This window comes from Rhopalosiphum maidis, chromosome 2 (assembly GCF_003676215.2).
Source record: "Rhopalosiphum maidis isolate BTI-1 chromosome 2, ASM367621v3, whole genome shotgun sequence".
NCBI classification, from domain to species: Eukaryota; Metazoa; Arthropoda; class Insecta; order Hemiptera; family Aphididae; genus Rhopalosiphum; species Rhopalosiphum maidis.
This window is the reverse complement of record NC_040878.1, coordinates 55,888,960-55,912,898: the sequence shown is the minus strand read 5'-3', so window position 1 is coordinate 55,912,898 and position 23,939 is coordinate 55,888,960. Positions and strand designations below refer to the sequence as shown.

Below are 23,939 nucleotides of genomic sequence, written 5' to 3'. Positions count from 1 at the left end.
AAAAAAAAAAAAAATGATAGCTCATAATAATTAATTACTATATGGTTGCAGGGAGTTGGAAAACCGTTAGAAAGTTAGACACCAGTATTAAACAATAATATCATTATTATTATTATTATTCATATACATTCATATCGTATATTTGAAGATACGCTGTGTTTTAATTTATGATTTACAATGACCTACCTTACAACCTCAATTCAGCTACAAATTTTATCAACAGAAAATGTTGCAATAACAAAAAGGTATAATAAACAGTATTTGTGAAGATTTTTGAGTTAATACGTATACCTACGTATTGTATATAATATTATTCTAGTATTCGAGTTTTTTGTTAAAAATTTTGAATGACGCATTTTGTAAAAAGAAAGTAGTTTATAAATATGATTGTAATATTTTGTGACATTCAATGGCATAAAACATTATTACTCAAATCAAACAAAAAAAAATGTTACATGGCATTTTTTATTTATAAAAACATAGGTACACATAATAATGACAATACCTATTATAATTATAAATAATATGTGAACTACATTTGTGGTATATATTTGTTATTTAAATGAAACAGACTCTCAATCATTATTACATTTTTCGAATTTAAGTAGCATTTAATTATTTATTTCAGTTTTGACTTATTACCCATGAGAAACCACGTATATATATATATATATATATATATAAAGTAAATTACTTTTGAATTACTTATTACTATAGTTTCTATCGAGTTAACGATGAAATACTCTTTTGTCTATAAAACCGTGTATTCGATAAGTTTAAAACCCACACAAAGTTATAGTAGCTTTTTAAACTAAATTTTCGTGTACTAGCATTTCATAATTTTCTATACCAGATGTTTTTCATTTAATGCCTAATTAGATGATAAATATAACTGGACGTATAATAAGTTTAGTTGATTGAGTTACCTGCGGATAATTTATAAATGTTTTTACACATTCTATTATTTTATATTGGACATAACTTATACACATAAAATATTGTTTTACAACTAAACAAAATATCTAAAAATATGATAGAATTTTTACTTAACTACAAATGTAATGAATTCCATGGGGTTTTAATTTTTTAAAAGCTTATTATTTATAAATATTAAATTGTTGATAGATGATAACTCATACGTATATTGAAATTTAAAAAGTAATGTAAGAAAAAATAATATTGCACTAAAAGTTTTGAAGTTAATACGATGGAAAATATACCCATGACTTCGTAGGTATATATAGTACAAACAGCTAATTAATTGTAATGGATCATGTCAGTGTTAAATTAATATGTCTTACGAGTTACGGTAATAAATTATAGTAAAATGGTCAAGTCTCGTAATATTGTCTAATACTTATAGTCTGTATATAAATATATATTATCTATGTATAATCATTATCGTTTCAGTCTTTGGTTAAAAATATTTAGCGCACACTTACATTCGTATCATTAGATAAGGAATGATTTAAATTTGTTAGTGAATTGAATTTATGTAATATTATTACACTGAAAACTACTTACTTTAAATTATAGTTGTTATTTTATTTAAACTTAAATGTTTTTAGAATTGTGTATATTTAAAATTTCATTATAAAAATTATAATTATATCCTCCAAATTAATCTACCTTAATTTTCCAAAGAAGAAAGTTTTTAGTTTTATTATTATTTATTTTTTTATAATTAAAATTTGTAAGATATAAAAATCATCTAGAAATATTTTTATACTTTCAATAGCAATGTTCGTAGAATTTATTTAAATATCACAGTAAATAACGTGGGTGACATGCGAAAATATTTAGTTTAAAAAATGATTATAGAATTCAAAAAATTAATTAACTTTTTTTTTACTTTGCTATGGCGTAATAGTCAAGAGAGATGACTTTGTTAAAAAAAAATATCAAATGTTTATTTTATTATTTAATCCTTTTGTTCTATTAATTCTCTGTAAATTTGATATTTATAATTAGCTGACCCGGTAATGCTTCGTTATTGAAATATCAGTATGTATATTAAATTATGACCGTTGATAGTTTTATATGAATTAAAATTATTAACCAAGTTAAAATTAAATATTTATATGTACATTATTATTATTGTGTATTGTACTATAGTTTATATTGGACGACATATGTTTTATCTGCCCTAACTTGGTAGTCGCTGTCTGACATTTTTTAAAGTTGTGAACAATCGAATTAATTTAATGTTTTGATTCGATATAGTTTATAATTTAGCGATAGTTTTTCTTCTAATGCATGTATTGAATTTATGATATTTATTGATTGGTCAGTAATTTTTATAAAATAAATTTGAATACATTTGTGATCTGCGTTATATAACTTGTTATCGGTTTTAATGACTCAAAAAGATAATTAAGACGTTGTAGTTTGAATTTTATGCCATACGATCTCAATTTATTGGCAAAATTTATTAAATTTGTGTATGATTGCCAAGGTATATTTCATAGGCTTGTGTCACATTATACTGACGTTGATAATGATTTAGGTGACTAATGTAACTCTGACAATTTCATTTTTCCACTCGTGCAGCACGTTCCTAAGTTTTTATTTTTTAATTTGAAGGCACCGAAATGAACGTATAATTTAACCATTCATCATTTAACCACACATTAATGAAAACGGTAACTACAATTAGTATCGTAATGAAATAAATCAGTATTTAAATCAATGTACAATGGTTCAGCTGGATCAAACATACTTGAACAGCTTACATTTTAGGTTCTCGTTGATCAATTATTTATGAAACTCGTGATGCTTTTTAATCTTGTGCTTGAGGTGTAGATTGAACAATCACTTTTTATTTGAGAAGTATAATTGACAATTTGAGTTAGATATGATATACAAAACATGCCGATAGGACAAACCAGACAGCTGTGGAAAGATAGGATTACAAAAGTTGCATCGATTTTAAGATTAAGCGACGGAGAAGAACTAGGTAGATGGAAGCAAGTGGTTTTTGCGGTAATGAACCTAAATGGCCAGTAAAAGCAAATAAAGAAGAAGAAGAAAATGAATATACAAAACATAAAACGTGCACGATATCATAGTCACAATATACAGACAAATAACTGACGAACCGCTTCCTGGAAAAACACTTAAACATGGATATGTTGAGTTAGATTGATAGGCAATTAAAAACATACATACATATTATTTTTTATCCATCCAAACTACTAATTAAGAGAAATTATTTCATTGATTATATACTAGGTCAAAGATTTCAAGAATTTTAAATTTTCTCTATAAAACGCTTACCATTTTGCAAAAAAAAAAATGAATTCATTTATACATAAAAATTCAGATTTGATGTATACATAAATACTGATACCATATTAGTATTTACACAAAAAGTAAATTAGTTAAGTGTTATTTTAATAAATTATAAAAAATTAAAACGTAGATAGTTTGTAAAAATGAAATATAATCCTTAAAAAAAAAACGTTTAAGGCGATAATTTATATAGATCAATAAAACTGATGATATTTTCCAAATGAAACAGTTTTGATCGTTCATGCATTTTATTACAATTTTATAGCCTACAGGTGTTCTATACAATTATATTATATTATTATGCTTAAAATATTACCAAAGTATAATATTTTATTTTAATTTTATTGTTTTACGAGAGTTTTACCTTTGACATCTGCAAAATACTATTTTAATAAAAACAATGTTGATGATGAAAATTGTTGTTTGAAAGTTATGGTTAGTAATAACAAACGATGTGCTCAATCGTATTCTTCATTTGGAGGAGGGAAATGCATGCATATGTGAAATAAAAATATTGTATTTGAAATTCTTTTGAAAATATAAATAAATAATAGATATGTTACTATTAAAAAGTTCTAAGGTATTATTTTACAAACACAAAAAAATATCACTTAACATATATGAATATAACGATATAATTAAACATTAATTTTTTACCTGGAAAATATGATTGGGATAATTATTTATTGGTAAGTGCAATATAAGTTATTAAAATATAATTAAATATGTATACATCAAAGTAAATAAAATTACTAATTACTACACTAAACTATAAAGAAAAGATAATATTGCTTTTTGTATATACTTATATTATATTATTATATTGTATATATCAATATTAAAAATAGTTTCAAGAAAATAATATCAATATTTCAGTATTTATTTAATAATATCGTTAGTAAACTAAAATAAAAAGTTTATTTTGCTGACTCCGATGATAACATTATAAAGAGTTTATTATTACTATTTATTTAATTTTCGCCTCAATATTATTCATAAGAAAATATTATCAGTAGTATTGCGTGCTTGTGGACTTAAGAACGGAAATGACAATCAAAAAATATTTACTCAACGTAAAGAAAAAAAATTGTAAAAATGTTTTCTTACAATTACAAAAACTCATAGTCATACCAAGTTAAAAAAAAAAAAAATACTTAAAACCACAAATCTGTTGTTTGAAGAATTTTTCAATTTTCCCTCAACATCTTTGTATATAGGTAAGTAGGTACATACGTAAATTTGACCTATGGGTTATGTCACGATTTTAGCGCGCATGACAACTACTGCTTGAGACATAATAAATATGACTTAATTTTAAGCCAAAATTGTAAAGTTCAAATTCTATGAAGTAGTAGTAGATATACTAACACTATTGATTATAGAATAATGTATTCTATAACCAATGCTAATACATAGCATAATAATGTATACATGTCACACCTGTTGATACACATGCACTATGTACATAGAATATGTATACTGAATTTTTGTAAAGTGTAACACATCGATTTTTAATATTATGCCTATGGTCATCTTGTACTACAATATAATCAGTATATGCGTCAAATGGTACTGTAAAAAAGGTCTACCACATGAGATATTAATACTACAGCATGACGATCAATATATCATAAAATATTTCTAAACAAATTAAAGTTAAAAAAATTGTATTTACTTAAACGCTTGTTCTCACTATATCGTATACTTAATCGTGTTGTGTATTAAACTTTTGTTTTTCACATTCTTGACAGTTGTATTATTTTTTAACTCAATAACCATAGCAAAGTTTTTCCTGATTTTATTTTTTCTCGGAAACCGAGGCAATGTCTTGAATTATTTTACAAAAGTGCAGGTCAGGTACAGGCACACGGTTTTAGATGGTGTAAGGAAATTTAAAAATTTGATGAACACCATAATTTCGCCGCACCGAACCTAACGCACGCTTATCGACACATTTGACAAAATATTATCAATATAATCCAACAATAATAATAATGTTATCCAGTAAATTATAACACCATAATATATACTATAATATTATTATTATAATAAAAGGCTATACTTTGTCGGGACGTAGGTTCCACTCGATCGATAATCATATATTTTCGTTTATAATACATACTTTACATAAAACACTCATATACCCATATATTATTATTATACAGTACGATTCGAAGAAAGACAATTAGAATATTGCTAAGTTTATTTTATACCAGTCGTAGAATATAGCAAAAAATACAAAATATTTTAATCCCGTTGGCGTGGTGAGACTTAGGCAACACGACTGTACTGTTTCATTTTTTATTGTAAGTCAAGTGCCGTTGTCTTGACAACAATTAAAAAATAGTAGGTAATTATTTTCTGTATAATTCATTAATGTTTTATAATTCTTTCTATTTCTTAGGTAGTCTATTTTAAAATGAAGATAATAATAAATTACGCTTTAAATTCTATTTAAGTAGATGTGAAACAACTATAATCGTTTTATGTATAATATACTTAATATGATTTAACGAAACAGGTAACAGAAATATATGAGACAATATTGTTGTTAATTGATCTTATTTTAGAATGCTTAAGAAATTGCATTATTCAATAGATAATAAAGGTAGTACAAAATTAAAATGATATTATCTGTAATATTTTATAACTTATTTATTATTATCATTACCTATTTTTTTTCCGATTCTTTCGATGTAATATATTGGTTATACAAAAAGATTGTAAAAATTTGCCCTGTTTGTTATCATCTTGAAAATATGAGTACCCTTAATTAAACATAATATAATATAAAGACTTAAGAGTTATAGACGTAAGTACAATAGTATAAGACAATATTATATTATACAATGTGGAAGCGCACAGAGAGCGCGCCGAAACGCCGTCGGCGGTGGCGGTAGCGTTGAAACGCGATGGGTTTAGTCGCACGACGCGGCCACGACGACCGGTCGCGAATCGAACGATGTCGTCTTGAAAAAAAAAAAAACAAAAATATACTCTCGTGGTTCATTTTTGACTACAATAATAATAATTATTTTTGTTTTTATTGTTATTCTATCCATATACGCGTTTCACACACGTAATAGCCTTTGCTGTAATATATACGAATCACCATACACGCGTATTTTAGACGGGTCGCCGAAATGGAGAGCATTTACCCGCGACGGGTGCCCGTCATGGGCAACCTGACGGGTAACGGATGGACGGTGGCGAGCCAGGAGAGCGTGCTCTCTCTGATCGTCGTACTCGGTAGCAGCGTGTCCTTGGTGGGACTCATATTCGCGTTCATCACGTACAGGTAGGAGTCACGATCTGTCTGCACGTCATAATGTATTGTTATATACGAGTTGTACATGTATATCGTATGGAATGCGCCTATGATCAAAGCCTCCACTCATAGCTAACTCGACGACGACCAAACTCGTACTGCGCTCACTTGTCCCATTTCCTACCGACGTCGTCAGCGATCTTCACCTTTACAATGACCATTACAGTATAACAATAAATAATAATCGTCATCGTCTTTGGTATCGTTTTGTGTACATTTTTTTTGATAATTCCGACATAAAACTCGTTGTAACTATAACATATAGTGTAAAAGGTATACCATTTTAACTAGACAATAGATTTATAGTGACTAATTATTGTAATAACATGTTACGATAGTTTAAAATAATCATAAGCCTGCAATGATTAATATTTTTTGATTAAATAATTTAGTCGTTATTAACAGGTAACCGCCTAACTATATAATATATTTTGGTATTAATAAGTGCTTTATGCATCAACTATACGATGAATTTTTAAAAAAAGTAGTTAATTAATTGATTTAAACAATCTTCAAATTGTACAATCACTGTGTTATTGTAAAAAAAAAAAAAGATTATAATTAAAACTTACGTTTTAACAACTGGTTTAAGTAAATATTTGTGCCAGTATCAACTTTATCCATTGAGAGATTTAAATACATAATATATTGCTTGTTCACTAGCAATCTACAACTTGACGATAAAAAATGTTCTCTTGACTTACAAAGGTTAGGCTAGCCATTTTTCCTAAAGTTCTATCCGTGTAACCAATTCGATCTAGTGTTTAATACGTAATTATATACCCGATACACGCAGACCACGACTCTCGCTCTCTCCAATACAATATTTTACTATATATACTAATAGTACATATTACTGAGTACAAATATCATATTTTAATATTTTTGTCCACAATCGATTCTGTATAATACGAATAATATATCGTATTATATATACAGTATGCGAATAAGCTCACAAATACGTTTCGGCGGCGGCGTAACGACTGTGGGGCATTCCTTATATTACAACTCCAGACGTTATTGTTATAAGACACATTATTAAGCTCGTTCTGTTAGTGACATCCACATGTGTGAGCATAACAATACGATCTGCGCTGATTTAAAAGCAGATGATTTAATCGACTCCAACCGAACGTTTAAAATTATTATTGTTGTACGTATACGCAGTCAATACACTGCGCGCACATTTTGTTCATTAAATATCGCTTATTTTTCTACCGAGTTCAAATCACATTAGTTTCGAATACACAAGCTATTGGACACTAAACATCATTATATATAATGTTTCGTAAGTCATTAGAACAAAGTGCAAACGTGAATATTAGAGTAAAATGACCCAAGCGAGCTACAAACGGGAGCAAACAGAGTCGTGAAAGTTAACGATGAAATAGAGGACAGGACAATAAGATTGATCACTATTATTTGTTTGCATTGATAAAAAAAATATATATATATATATAATAATGTTCAAGTTCGAAAGCAATGATGAAGCATTGCGTTCGAAAAATGATTCAGAGCTGAATTACATTGTATATAGAGTTCATTATATTATGTCATTAGATATTTCATTATTTTGAGTGTTTAAATCGAAAATGAACCTTTTCCTAGACTTTGAATAACGTTATAATAGTTTGTGATAAGCTTTTTGGAAATATTTCAACCCTGGTCTTCAAAAAATGAATACTTAAACCTAAAAATTACATAAAAAAATTAAAAAAAAAAACGCGACACTTAAAATAAAATGTCATAAAAAACATCAGTCGTCAATATGTTAGTTGTTCACATTTATTCAGCAAACTTAAAGCGATGTGTTACTAATCACATATTATGAATAAAATTTATACTTAAAATACTTTTAAAAATAACATTTCTGTAAAATTCAATACTTTTCAAAATATGTGAATATTCAAAATAATCGAAGTACGAGTATATAATAGCTTCCTTGATCTGCTATGGATCTAAGATAAAACAAATTAAAATATTTTTAAAAACACCCAAAATATATTATATTATGAAACCGACGTCTATTCAAAATATATTTTTTTTAATATTTTCAGTTTCGATTTATGAAATTGTATTTTGATCATTAGATTTATTTTACATAACAATAAATATATAATGTCACAAATTACAGTAAAAATAAAAAACAAGAAATAAGTCAAACACCGAAGCAATTTAAAGAGGAACAGTCTTACCTTTAACACCAAAAGATCTTACCGTCTGTATTGGTAACATATTATATGAGATAGTAAGGTTTAGAATTTAGACGGATGGCCAACATATTACTATTCTACACGAGAAAACAATAATAAGAATAAAACGAATTACCTGTATGTCTCACCGCTCTTAAAAGTATTGAAAAACCGAATAAGTGAATTTACGTATAAATTTAGAATCGATGGAAACATTTAACATGGTGATTTGATGTAAAATTAATAATAAAAAAATAATTGATTTATTATTTCCTTAATTTTACCTATTTGAATATAATACAATATAATTCAATACAACTTTTCTCATAAAAATCTTTAAAATGAATGCTCATACCGTCATTCAGAAGAACTTGTTACATACCTAATAATTGTGTATAGTTAGCTATACATACATTTTTTTTTTGTATAAGTACATTGCAAATTCTAATGTACCATTCAATGAGAAGATTACGTCATATAATCTTACGATATAGTAAAGGAATCTTTCTAGAATAGAATTTAATAAAATATTTTGAATTATAATATATAAAAATATGGACATTAAAAAAGGGAATGCAGATTTTGTTGAATTCAAATATTCACGTTAAACATTCGAAATTCACGAATTGACATAGTGTTTCGATATAACAAATTAATGTGAAATCAAACGTTTAAACTTTAAAGCATACACAATGCTGTAGAATGCGTTAGAATGTATTTATTGATGATAAAGGTCACGCAATATTATATTTTATGCCAAGTTGATCGAAAAATGTTTGACCAATACAATTGAACAAACCGATTACAGGTATACAATCATAAGTACCACATTTAATTGGTTAGACTATTAAATACTTAACGATTCTATAAAATATAGTAATAAACGTTTATATGTCTAACAATATATTATATCAATGGTCGGCAACCTTTTTTGATTCTCGGGCCACATTCACGAATTGAAAAGAGTTCATGAGCTGGATAAAAATAAAAATTTTCATTCAATTTTGAAATTTTGAGATGAATATAAAGAAATTTGTCTTTTAAAGCGGGCCATATACAAAAGCAGCGCGGGCCACCGGTTGCCGACCACTATTATAGATCATAACCATATTAATATTAGTATTATTGTTATAAAAAATATTTTAAATTATATAATAATTGTAAGTCACTAAAAAAAGATTTGTTTTTTATTTAAAAAAAATATATAAATCCCAAAATTGATTATTTATGTGTACAATAAAAAAACGTATTTTCTCTTTAGCTTATTATCCTTATACCAAGTTATGTAAAATATGAATGCTATTGAAATGTTCAATATATTTATATTATTTTTACTTTTGAATTGCCTACATAAATGTATTTTTTTTTTCATAATACTTCAACGCTATTCCGCGCTTATGTTCTCTGCGAATTATATAATTAAATTGGCTTTTCAATTTAATTAAAAATAGGATGCACTATAGGTTTATGTATATGACAATGTATATCAAATTATGTATTATTTGTTTGCAAATGTCACATTTCGGTCACCTTGTTAATTATTATTTGTAAAACATTTGAAGTGTAGAAAGTTGGATAAATTCAACAGAAATTAAATAATTCTTTTACACTTACAACCTTTAAATACATTTCATATTTGAACTATCTTTTTAAAAATTATTATTCTATATTATAACTTTATAAAAAAAAGATAATTATTGATTATTATTAATTTTATTTGAAAAGGGAATTGATTGACGATTCCTACATTAATTGTATGTACATATTATTATTATTATTTTTTAATAATTTTACCTGAGACTAGTAAATACATAATTTTATAAGTTAATACTTTAAAAAAGATAATATAAACATAAATACATAATATTAAGTTATATATACGAGGTACGTAAATATATATTATACAATATATATGTAAAAAAACAAACAAATATTTTATTTAAAAAAAATATAATAAAAAATTAATAAAAAAAATATTATGGTTATTGTATTATCCTTTAATATAGTTAAGTATCAATAAAAATATTTAGTTGCTCTTAAAGTTGACTTCTGATTATATTACTTTTTTATTAACTTAATAAAAAATTACCTGCAACATCATTTTTTTTCCAATATTGAGTTACGAGTAGTTAATATTATAATTTCCATAGTATGGAGAATAATAAATCATTTATATGGAATATAAAATAGACCTCTCAATGTTCACAAATATTGTTTGGTTCGACTAAGTAATTTGATAATAACTGATACACCGTAAAGAACAATTTTTCTTCATGAAAAATTGTATTTAAATAAACATTAATAAAAACATCTCGAGTATTTTATTTATTTATTTTTATTTTTTTTTTTTTATGGAAATTTAATAATGCCTACAAATTATTATATTTAAATATATATACTATATAATTTATTTATGTGTTATTAAAGTGTTATATTGAATTATATTAATTGAATAATAATCATTATGAAACAAAAATACATAGTAAATACTAGAATTTGGTAGAACACTTTTCAATTAATATTACTTTTTAAGCCAAACTATTATTTCAGTGTTTTTCGCTTTTATTGAATTTTCATGTTCTGTGAGAATTTAAAAACCTTGCATAAGTATTACGACAATATAGCATGTTTTTATTATTCATAAATTTTTTATACAGTGTTGTATTTTTAAAACTTTCTATACATTTTCTAAAATGATGTATAATAACTTCATTTGATACCTGTTGTATATGCGTAGATACTTCCAGTATGTAAAAACTCAAATTTTACCTGAAAGTAAAAAATACTTTATGTTGTATAATAATTTCTAACATAGTATGTAAATTAAACGCGAATGCATAATTATATGAATATAATAATAATAACGTAATCAAAATTATAACGATACGGTAAATAATATTATTTTCTTAGAAATAAATATTTGAAGTGGTTTTATTCAAAACGATAAACTATAAGGATCGTAAATCACCGACTTCAACTTACTTTTCACAAACTTTCTGATATCTCTGATGTCCCTTTAAATCGTTATAGTAAAATATAAAGACCAATTAAAATAATAATGAAACATTTCGATATTTAAATAACTCTCTGCAATGTTCGTCATATTTATTTATGGCCTAATTCCACAAATTTTCATCTTTGAGTAATTGCGTGTAAAAAATAATAACAATTGTATGACTCTCACTACGTCTTAACTGTACTCTATTTACGGAAATTAAAATTAAAAACTCAAATTCGCTATATAATATTTGAAATATTTTTAATGAATATTTTTTTGTTTATAAATAGGAAATAATTTATAAACAATATAGCCTTTGTGTTATACGTTTTTATTTTACCATTTATATGAAATACTGTAAATAGTAACGGTTTTAAATTTATAACGGACCAAGAATGCAATTGGTATTTCAATGTTTGTGCGTCTGTGAGAGAGATAGTTTGTAATTCATATGTCCTTTTTAATTCGTTAACATTATATTGGGACAGAAAAAAAAGTTTCATGAAACGTCTGTATATTTTTTGAACAATGGACAATGAGTGTTGTATAAATTACTCATCTTTAAAATTTCCCAAGAGTATTTTAAGAAAATAAATCCAAAAGTCCAGAAAAAAAGCAAGATTATACGGTGAAGTAATGTAAACTAGTTGAACCACTTTTTAACGAATCTGTTCAGTACTAAATATTATACAATATTATATTCATTAAATGTACGTATTTCCATCAATCATTCCAAATTTCCAACTACTATAATTATAGTTATGGAAAACACATATTGATCGTTTTATTTTTACTATTTTTATCTGTTAAGATATATTTTTTTTCATCAAAAAATATAAAATATCGTAATAGATGATCACAATGCTGTAATGTCTCATATGATTGTTTGACAACAATCTTCTATCACTATAAACCTAACTAATGGGTGACTGTACTCTATTTTAGTTTGATAATAAGTCAGTTTATCTCAAAATAAGACTATAACTCAGAGAAGTGAAAAGATGAAACCTGATCACAGTTATTTACTTTTATGTTGGACCTTGAACAATTTAGTAACTGATTCTTTTTACGTCGTGCAGAACGAATATTATTTATAATTTTTACGTTTTAAAGCCAATATATTATCAAGACACTATAAATAAATTGTGTGATATTTTTAAGGAAGTAATTATAGTTATATAATATATTGAGATTGTCTGTGAACATTTTATATCGCAGTATACATAGAAGGTTTTAGTTATGTGGGAAAAGTATCTAATTTCAAATCTTTGTCTTATACTATATCTCTTAAAGTGTTTTAAACAAATTAATACTATAAGATTTTTTATTCTTCCAAATTTCTAATCTAAAATAAGATTTATCTATATTTAAAATAAAAGTTGAGTTTTAATATAGGCCATTAACAATAGTTACAGAACTATTTATGCATTATGTATTACAATTTTGAAAATATATTTTAATGTTGAAACTTGAAAATCAGAAATATATTGATTATGTGCACACCACTATAAATTCCAAAGAAGAGTCTGGAATGTTTTACGTGAACTTAGAATCTACCATTTAAAAATTATTCTATTCAATACTTACATGTGCACTGTTATTTAATTTAGTTATAAACAATAAATATTACTATAATACATCTTATTATACTACATACAACTACAACAATGGTTTATAATAATATTCGTTCAAAATTGACTAACGAGAATTGTTGTTACAAATCCAATTTTGGATAATGTGTATCATCCTGTATAATAAATCTCATTAGTCTAGTCATTTGAACTATGTATAACATCACATTCATGTACACACAAACACTGAGCCTGTTTATTTTAGCTACTGGTTTTATTGGAGAATGCCTCATTTTGCACACAAAGTACAGAGGAAGGTTACTTTTAATGATACTAAATGTCTCGAATAATTGTGCTATAGTTAATAACGGTCTGATTTAAAATTTGGGATAGGAAAAAAACTTTAAACTCTGATATTCCAATAAGTCTATTTTTTTGACCTGACAGACTCCCTTTCTCATATATTTTAGACTTAAATATGTGCATTTTTTAATAATAGTATTATGTAACTTAAATGTAAACTATTTTTCTTTAAATAATAAATATTACCATCTAAATTCAACTTTGAATAATATATCACTGTATTCTTTATACATATTATTGTTTGTATTTAGATAATTTAAGTTCATTAAAATATTAATATTGTTTATATATAAAAAAAATAATAATAAAAACACAAATCAAATTTTAAAAAAAAATAATGAAAACTATTGATACAAAATAAATAAGTTCACTAACTTTTATATGATTTATAATTTAGTATTATAGTTATAAAATAAATTAATTGTTTTTCTAACCGTAATTAATGCACATTTGTTAAGGGACCTAAGTCAAGTATTTAAACATATCAGTTTTATGAATAAACGTCTATTTAATTATAATGTATAAAAATGCCGTTTTTCAGGAAAAATGTTTTTTTATGATTTTTGTATTGTATACAATTATTTTGAAATGTCTTTATGCTGAAAAGTATGCTTAATATATCATATTTTAATATTAATAAATATTTATCAAACAGGGCTTCTATATATTATATAAATATTCAACTTTTCTTAAAAAGCAGCCATTTTCATAATTATAAATGTCCAAATTTAATATTTATTTTATCCATTTGATTTAGTAAAAAGCACACAGCAATATGATTATTTTACAAGTTAAGTAATATTTTTAGATATTTAAATATTAGAATAATATTAATATTTATTAAGAACTTAGTTTTAAAATGGTTATATTATAAAAAAAAAATAACAATTCTCACCACTATTTAATTTATAGTCATGCTATCCAATCAAAACATGATGAAAGGTCATAAAATACAAATTGATAATGAGCAAAAAAGTTCTTTATATCTTAATAAAATGTGTTAAAAATGTTTATTATAGATATTTTTAATGATAATACAACATAATTTGAAATATATATTATAATAGTCGTTCTAAAAGCTTTATTTCAACTGATTTAGTAACAGAGAACGCGAGAAAAATATTACAACAGTAATTATGAAAACCGTACAAGATTATGACTTATATAAGTATAGAATATAATACCATCTATTATATACGAGTAGAAAGCTGGTTACTTGAGCTTTTACGTAGTTGTCGTTGGATATTTATTTAAAAAAAAAATTGCTCTTCATATTCCCGAACGTCAATTCCCTACTATGTCTTATTATATATAGTCACTATATTATATGTTCGTCATAAAACACAAAATATAAAAACACGTAAACGCGGCGGGGTGACTATATATAGGTACCGGTGACAGTACATAAATATACAATAGATCACTCAAATCAGCGCCGTTCTATAAAGTATATATTGTGATATCCACTTACGGTCTTAATATGGCCCGACGAAAGGGTAAACCAAAAAAAAAAAAAAATAAAAATAAGATACGTATCGCTACACGAACTCGTGTGAATTATTATACAGCTATAAACATAAAATATGTATATGACAACGGTATTCAGAACACCTTATATAATAATATAATATTATCGCGATTAATACACATAGCTGCTGCGTTGCAGATTACATTATATTATAGTGACTTGGATAAAATTGCAAAACGAATAATATGCATAATATAATATAGGCGAATTATGCCACCAGAACACACACACACACACACACACACACACACACACACGTACGATTTTACATATACAATATAATATTACGTATAATATAATAATTGGACGCGCCACCGTATAGAACGCTAGTCCACGAGCGTGCGCAAGTGGCGCGCACTTCAAAAGTGTGTAAAATTCGACGATAAAAGATTTCCCCGTCTGAATGGCTAACTCCGTATTATGCTGTATAAGTATACGGACATTCTTTCGTGGATTTTATAGGCCTATATTATACAAATATATATATATATACGTGACGAGATGAAAATGGGTCTACCGAAAGCTGCTATAATATAATACGCGTCGCGGAGTGTGCAGTGGAGAGTGAGAAAATAAAAGAAACGCTCACGTCCCGTCTTGCAGACAAACCTAGAAATTCATATAAGAGCAATGGAATATAATATATCGTAATAAATTTATTTACATTATACAGACGATTTTTTAGAGTGAGAAAAAAAAACCATGTCGCTCAATCATCTGGTCGTTTTTGTTGTTTTATCGTGTTTGTTTTGTTTACATATCATGATCTAAAAACATCGTGTTCGTTACGATAACGTTTTCCGATATTATATCGCCTTGTGTTTATTTAAATTACGTCAATTCGGCGCAAAATCAACTTGTATCAATAAATTCAGTAAAAACATTTCATCAAACAATATTATTTTAATACTTTAATAATATAGTTTATTAGTTTATGACTGAATTCTATAATCAAAAATATAATTATTATTTACGAATAAATTAACGGCGCTATAACTTTGTTTCATAATAGCATACACTTCGTGAATATTAAACTAATACATAAATACACTTTACTTAAATTATTTTGCATACAAAATTTACAAATCAAATACAACAATGGCGCCTGTAATTAACCCGATTCTTGTCGGGTATAGCGAAGTAACTAAAAAGGATAAGTTCGTAATATATGTTGTTCCGGAATACTTGCTTAGGTTATTACAACGAACATAACTATTAGTTGGTAAACGTCGAAATCACAGTCAAATTATATATTATGTCGCAGGTACTGCTCCCAATTGACGTACTAACAATGGCATTTGTCGAGTATGTTAGGTGAAATTTCTAAAATAAAAAAAAAATTAAGGGATTTTTTTGAATCTTAATTTTCCACGAACATACCTATCTTTATGTTTATTATTTTTAATATGTTGTACTTAACAAGTGTTTAGTATTTATTTAATTGTTTACGTTACCGGACGGTGAACGATAATTAATAACGAATTCGGTTGGTGCCTATTCCAGAATATACTAAAAACAGTCTCTTACAGTAATAATCGTAATTCTTGTGAGTGCGGTTTTCAAATTAAATGGATTGTTGTCGGTCTATGCGTGAGTTTAAATGGCGTTAAGCTTGGTTATTGCAGGGAAAGTTCCTATCACTTTTGGCAATGTATAAATATATATATGTGCGTTTCAGGTATACGTATAGGAGGACAAGTCACGAAACCGCAAAAATGTCTAACCGAATAATATAGATAAACGAAAACCATAATATATATTTACCAATTTTTCAGTCCATTAGACGTGGATTCATAAAATAAAAAAAGCAATTCTATGGATAAAAATATCTACAACGATAAATCTCCAGCAAGGTTAATTTACTGTGTAGATATATAATTAATAAAAGAAAGAATGAAATAAAGAAATAAAGGAGAAATCAGAAGTTGGATAAAAATGTCCTAATTCGAATGTCGATTTAAATTGTATTTTTGATGAGTAATTATTTACATTTCACTAATCAGAAATTCTAATTGCTGTTTGAAAATTGTTCGCATTGATTTAATACATAGGTATACAATTATAGTATTATTTAAAATAATTTTACTGAAAATAATTAATTGTACACAAATTGATTAAAATTTAACATGGCGCCTAAATTGTATTTGAACAGATCTACAGAAACAATACTTTCACAGCTATGCATTCTTCTTAAAATGTTTGTTTTGGCAGAACGTAGGTAGTTTGTAAGATGTATTGTTTTATAAAGTTTCTTTGAAAAATGAGTTATGTTCAAGAAGGTGTCAGAAACAACTCAGCTTAACTGGATTTCGCTGAACACATGCAAAAACAGAATTAAAGTAAATATTATGAACGTTCTCCAATTTGTAAACTGTTAGACTTTCACTTAGTTATTAAATCGCACATGTTTGAAGAATTTGTGTAATATATCCACAACAGTATTAGAACACATGTGAGCAAATAAAGATGTTATTGGTCTGGTCTTAATATCGTATACGAAACAACAGAATTCGTTAAAATAATATTTAACTGGTGAAATTGTATAAAATAATGTAATATAACAATAAATTATCTAATACAGAAATTTTCATGAAAAACTCGATTTATAACACTGTAAGTCGAAAGTAAAAACTTTTGTGAGATAATCCGCAAGAAAGAAGAAACAAAGTTTAGCACCTAAACTATACTTAGTACAGTATGATAAATAGTATTTATTTATAAAACATAATGTGCACAACAATGAAATGATAAAGATTATTGTAATTTTCAATCGAGTAATATACATTGTTATAGAAATAGAAACTTTGCTTAAAATGTCAAAGCAAAGAAGAGGTCAAGCGAAGAAGCGATGTCGTAAAGATAAATAAAATGTTTATTTCACTTGTTTAATGTACCACAACAGCTACGAATAGAGTGCCTACCATAGTTTTATTCAAAACACCCATTAAATCGGCCAAATGTCATCTATCGTATACGTTAGATATAAATTGATCAGTATAGAAAAACGAATGATTCATGTAGACAAAGAAATCAGAGAAAATACAAAACTATTAAAAAAGTCTATGGTTTTTTTCTTGAAAATGCATACTTACGTTACCTTAATACAATATCGTAAATTCGTTGTAAATTATTAATGGTCAATTATAATAAGCATTTTAAAATGTATATATAATTTACACATAATAATTTATAAGGTGTTTTTAGTTAAAATACATTTTACTTAAAGTGTGTACAACTGCGACTAGTGTAATGTAGACTGTCGATATCGTTTTGTTGAAAAAAAAATACATCAAAATCTGATATATTTTGTAAATTAACTGCTTTTGAAATTTTGAAACTTATTATGGTTTGTAAAATAAAAATATTTGTAATTACTGAACCACAATAAATTTACTTGTATTGACACGTGCATAAAGAAAATTCCATTGATATTCCGTATACATTGACGCAGCTTCATTAAATTGAAAATTTACACAGCCATTTGAGCAAACACGAATCACCTTTGTGATCGTGACGAATTTACGTATTTTTACACGAAAATGAATTCGCATATTAAGCTTTCTCTCTCGTGTTCATTTACACAGCGCATTACCAGTTGTGATTCAACAATGTTTTTTTCTCTTTTTCCTTTTACAGTGTACATGCGGCGAATTACATGTAGGTAATGCGCGTTCAGTGGTTAACATAACATTTAAATTAAAAACTAATTACATTCCAGCTAAAATGTTTGTATGATTATTTTATAATATGTCTACACTATTACATATAATTACCTTAGAGTGCACAGTGCGAGTGTAAGCATAATAAACAAAAATCGATAAATAAATAATATTCTAATGCGATAGGTTTTTATATTGAACGTATTAAATGTTTCGTTCGTGTAAAAATAATGAAAAATTTTCCCCTTGATTGAGACATTTACATTGTTGTATAAAAAGTGACATTATTGTTATGTATATATCTAGAATGCGTATTTGAAAATTCTGCCTCATCTGTAGATAAAACTTTAACTTTTTAATAGTTTTTGTTTATTTAATATAATGAAAAAATTCCATTGAAAACATACATTTTAAAAGCTGATTTTATTTTATATATATGCTTAGATATATAACACGACATAATTATAAAAAAAACTTTTAGAGAAAACTTTTTTCATTAAATCTGTTCAATAATTTGAATGATATCTAATTTGAAAATATTTTTGAGAAATCTATTAGAACGCGGAAATACCATCCTACATTATTAGATTTTGATTGTATAAATTCGACAACAATTTATATTTTATAAATTATTTAATTTAAAAATATGATAATACATTAGTTAGTTACAGAAATATATACATATTTTATTTATTATATGCTTATGAGAATTTCGATTAAATCAAATATATGAAGGTTAGTTCAGAGTTACTAGGAAGTTATACATTTATTTAAAATATTAACATATATATGTATATTATATTAAATTTTAAATAAACGCATTGTTTTATCTTAATAGTTCATAGATCATTATGTTTGATTATTGTGTGCGGTGTGCATTAATAATAACGTGTACACATAACTAAACTTCACTAATAAATTATTTTAAAAAAAAAAAAACCTTTTCAATTTTAGTGCAATAATCATATATTATAATCTGTGTCATATAATCCACAGGTATTTAAATACCATAATATATTGTAATAAAAAGCAAAAGTCATGAAAAAAAAAACCAAGAAAGAAAGGAATAACCATAACCATATTGTTCATGTGATATATTATTATTATTATTATAACTGAACCAACAAACAGAATGAAAGATCTCTTACCGATTTTTAATTTGGACTAATTGATAATGAGATACAAAATTACAATAAATGTCATAATTGAAATAGCAGTATTATTTGTCAATGTGTTAAAAACACGTGAGTGAATTATATTTCACACTTAATTGTGGTTTTTTTTATAGAGTAAGAATATTAGATTTAATATAATTAAACGGTGTAGAAGTTTTCCAGATATGTGTAACATTTTAATGTGATTATGGTTACATTTTGAAAATAGTTTTGCTGATAATTACGTTCCAATAGATATTTTATAATTTTAATAATATACAGTATATTATATTAACATTAATAATTTGACAATTATATATAAATATATCATATTGTATGTTATATATTATATTCTGTTTATCGCTGATATAATACATATTTTATAGAATGAATATACTGATCTCCATAAATTAAATAAAACAAATTAATAACTAAATTTGAAAAAAAGATTATAACATTTAATTCTATGAAGATCTTAAGCATACAAATAACTGTATAGATTAAAAAGGAATTAAATTAATAGTTAACACAATATACCATAATGGTGGAACAAATATGATATATGTTACGTTAAGATATTTTATTAGAGCAGCATAATTAATAATTAGATTAAATCTTCATACAGCCAAATGTATTTATAAACTATTAATGATCAAAAATGGATTATAAAATATTTCGTATACGTTAAATTATTATACAGTTATTCGGTTGTTTGTTTCCATGATGTTATATATTCAAATAAATTATTTACTATTTTTGAAGACGAGTTTTCGGTCACAGTCAATTAGTTTGTATTTAAAAATGAACTTTTATTAATAAATTATTTATAATAATATATTAAACAGTGCATCGAGTATGCAAATTCAGTAGATTCATACGATTCATACGTTAAAATGTATTTTTTTTTACATAAAAAAAATCATATTAGTATTTTAAATTTTATAAATATTCATGGATTCATAATATTATTTTATTCGTATATAACTAACGAGTTTTCGATTTCAATTTTTGATTTGCATGAAATAAAATCGACTAAAATATTTTTTTTTTTTTAATTTTCTTTAAATAGACAATATTATGAAAATATATTTTTTCAAAACAACTATATGTATCAATATTGAAAACAAACAAAAGCTACTACCAACAAAAAATGTAAAAAAAAAAAAACATAAACATTTCTAGCAGGACATATCTTAAATGATGACATTTTCAAAATTACAATTACGTATTATAGTATTATACGTATTATATTAGCATAACCGTACATTAGGTATTTTGTATAATATATTCAATACTCCATACTTGACCATCGATGATTCTTAACTAGGATTAATTGACAAAATACAGTTGATGAAATTAAAGTTAGTACCACAATAACATTGTGTCGATTTATAGAGAAATACATATACACTGTACTTCGTACTATACTGTAATAGAAAACTCCGGCGTGGAAAAAAAACGCCTGTACACGTATTGGACGCTTCCGGACACAAAATTTAGTATCTAGCACAACATATTGTTCCGGTTAGTTCATACGGTAATAAAAATTATGGTTTTCTCACATTCAAGGCGAATAAACGGAGGCGTCGACCGAAGGAACTAAAACTTATGTATTTTAACGTTTCACGGCGACCTCGATACTCGTAGTACGAGTAGTTTGCTTTTACACCGAAAAGTGGAAATAATAAAAACCTCAGCAATATAGGCATAGGTAGTATATTATATGTAATTAAACGTTAAGACATAGAAAAAATGAGGACAGGCCGCTGTCGGTGTTTAAAAAATCGATTCAATGAATTTTTTTTTTTTTTTTGGAACACATGCAGTGACATACAGACCTCTGTTTACAAATGAGAAAAGTCATAGCGATATTTATGTGCGATTGAACTTTTAAACAGTTTTAGTTTTTTTTTACTTTTGTTCGAACCGCGGGTGGGTCGTGATTGTACGCGAAAAAACATACCCGAAAACCATCACCCGCACCGCTCACACTATACATGTTTCGCTTTCATACGCCGTCTTTACGAAATTTCCCTCTTCACTTATCTACGGTGAGACGTTTTACAGTTAAACGTGGGGTCCTCGTGATGCGGTTACACTGCTGTACCTTCCGCGTATTGTTTCGTGTTCGGCGACGGGTGTGACATGGCCGCGGGCTTATCTGTCGAATCGCGAACACGCTTCCGCCGCCGTTGTTCGGGCGTACATGGCGACTGTATTTGACATATTTTCCGGTGTATTCGTTTCGACTGTTCGGGGTCGAGGGACGACATTCTGCGCGGGCTTGTCGGAGGGCCTAACCCGAAATCGCACGCACACCGACGACGAAATCCCCCCAAAGCCGCGTCTCGCCGCCCCGCGACCACCCGCACGCCGGGCACCGTCGACACGGTTTTAGAATCGCAGCACACCGCGTATAATATAATGCCTCTACACGCGAACACAAACTATTCATCCGACAGTCTCTCTGTGTAATGGTATACGACGTATACACATACGCGTACCGTCGTACTCTACACCTGCGCGACGTTTGTTTTCAGTGCGAAAAATCGTAGCCGACTGTGAGAACCGCAGCCACACTGTCTATACAATACGCGAAAATATTATTTTTATATCTGTTTACAAATGGAAACGTTTTAAAACCAATAAATTATTTTTGAATATTCCCGAATATTGGCATCGATATTTTATTTGTTTGTTTTTGCGTTTTGTGGGCAACGCATTTACAGTTCACAAGTTTTGTCTTCGTATCTGTTTATCGTGTTTGCAAATTCTACATAATATACTCCGTGCGTTGTATTGTTACCGAAAACTTAATATCAGTTTAGTACGTATATAGTGTACATATAGTACAGTAATATAATCGCCACCACGTAATATATAACCTATCGTAATAATATTATAGTCATTGTCAAAACGTATCATAATATAATGTGTATTTTCGATAACCTAACAATTAATGTATACGCGAGAATTTATTCAAATAATAATTTTTAATATGATTATTTATACTCGGTCCACCTCGATAATAATAATTATTCGTTAATAGCCGGGGTATCATTAAATTACGAGAAATGAACTGACGACATTGTTGTACTGAAATTGCCTACACAAAAACGCCGTCTTACAATACTGTATTATTAAAAAATAAAATGAATGAAAAAAAAAATGATTACAAGCGCCGAATAATAAGCCCAAAATAGTTGTCATGGAAACGATTTATTTAAATTTTTTTTTACAAAAAAAACGCACCTTAATATTCATTTTTGTATACAAATAGAAGCCACTTGCATCTGAGTGTGTCAAATGTCTATTCAACAGTATATTTTTGTGACATTTTGTTACTTTATAACACGAACAGGTTGACTTCACGAAGATGCGTACATTTTATTACCTACAAATTACCACATATTTCTGTTTGCCTCAGCGAAAACAATTTTGAACGAAAATATTAAACAATAAAAATATGAAAATACCAACAATTTAAATTTAATTTACAATTTTTCGTATTATAGCGTATCCTTTTTAATTTGATTTTTTTTTTTCAAATACGTACAGCGTGTAACGTAGCTTACGTTTATTATACAGATGTAACATAGTAACAAGACACTATCGTAAATATATAAAGTAGACCCGTAGACGTAATAAAATCAAAATCAATTTTGTTTATCAAGTCATAACAAATTTGTGCATTTTGTTTTAACCATTCACAGCACAATTTTTTTAAACTTGTATAAAATATTTATGGTTTCATAATTCTCACTATAATATTGCGGATTATTACCTATCTTTGAAAATTAAAATGAAATTGTTTGAGTTTGGGTGGTGCTGAAATAACAATATTTATAATTATTC

At 26.5% G+C, this 23,939-nt stretch overlaps 1 protein-coding gene across 1 annotated transcript in view; it reads left to right on the top strand.

The window, feature by feature from the left end:
- Positions 1–6,234: 6,234 nt before the first annotated feature.
- The window catches only part of LOC113554193 (adhesion G protein-coupled receptor E3-like), a 133,732-nt gene continuing 116,027 nt past the window's right edge, over positions 6,235–23,939 (top strand). Inside the window, exon 1 of the mRNA XM_026957924.1 lies at positions 6,235–6,589. Within this exon, the coding sequence (XP_026813725.1) occupies positions 6,435–6,589 (155 nt within the window). The 5' untranslated portion in view covers positions 6,235–6,434. The remainder of the gene's footprint in view (positions 6,590–23,939) is intronic.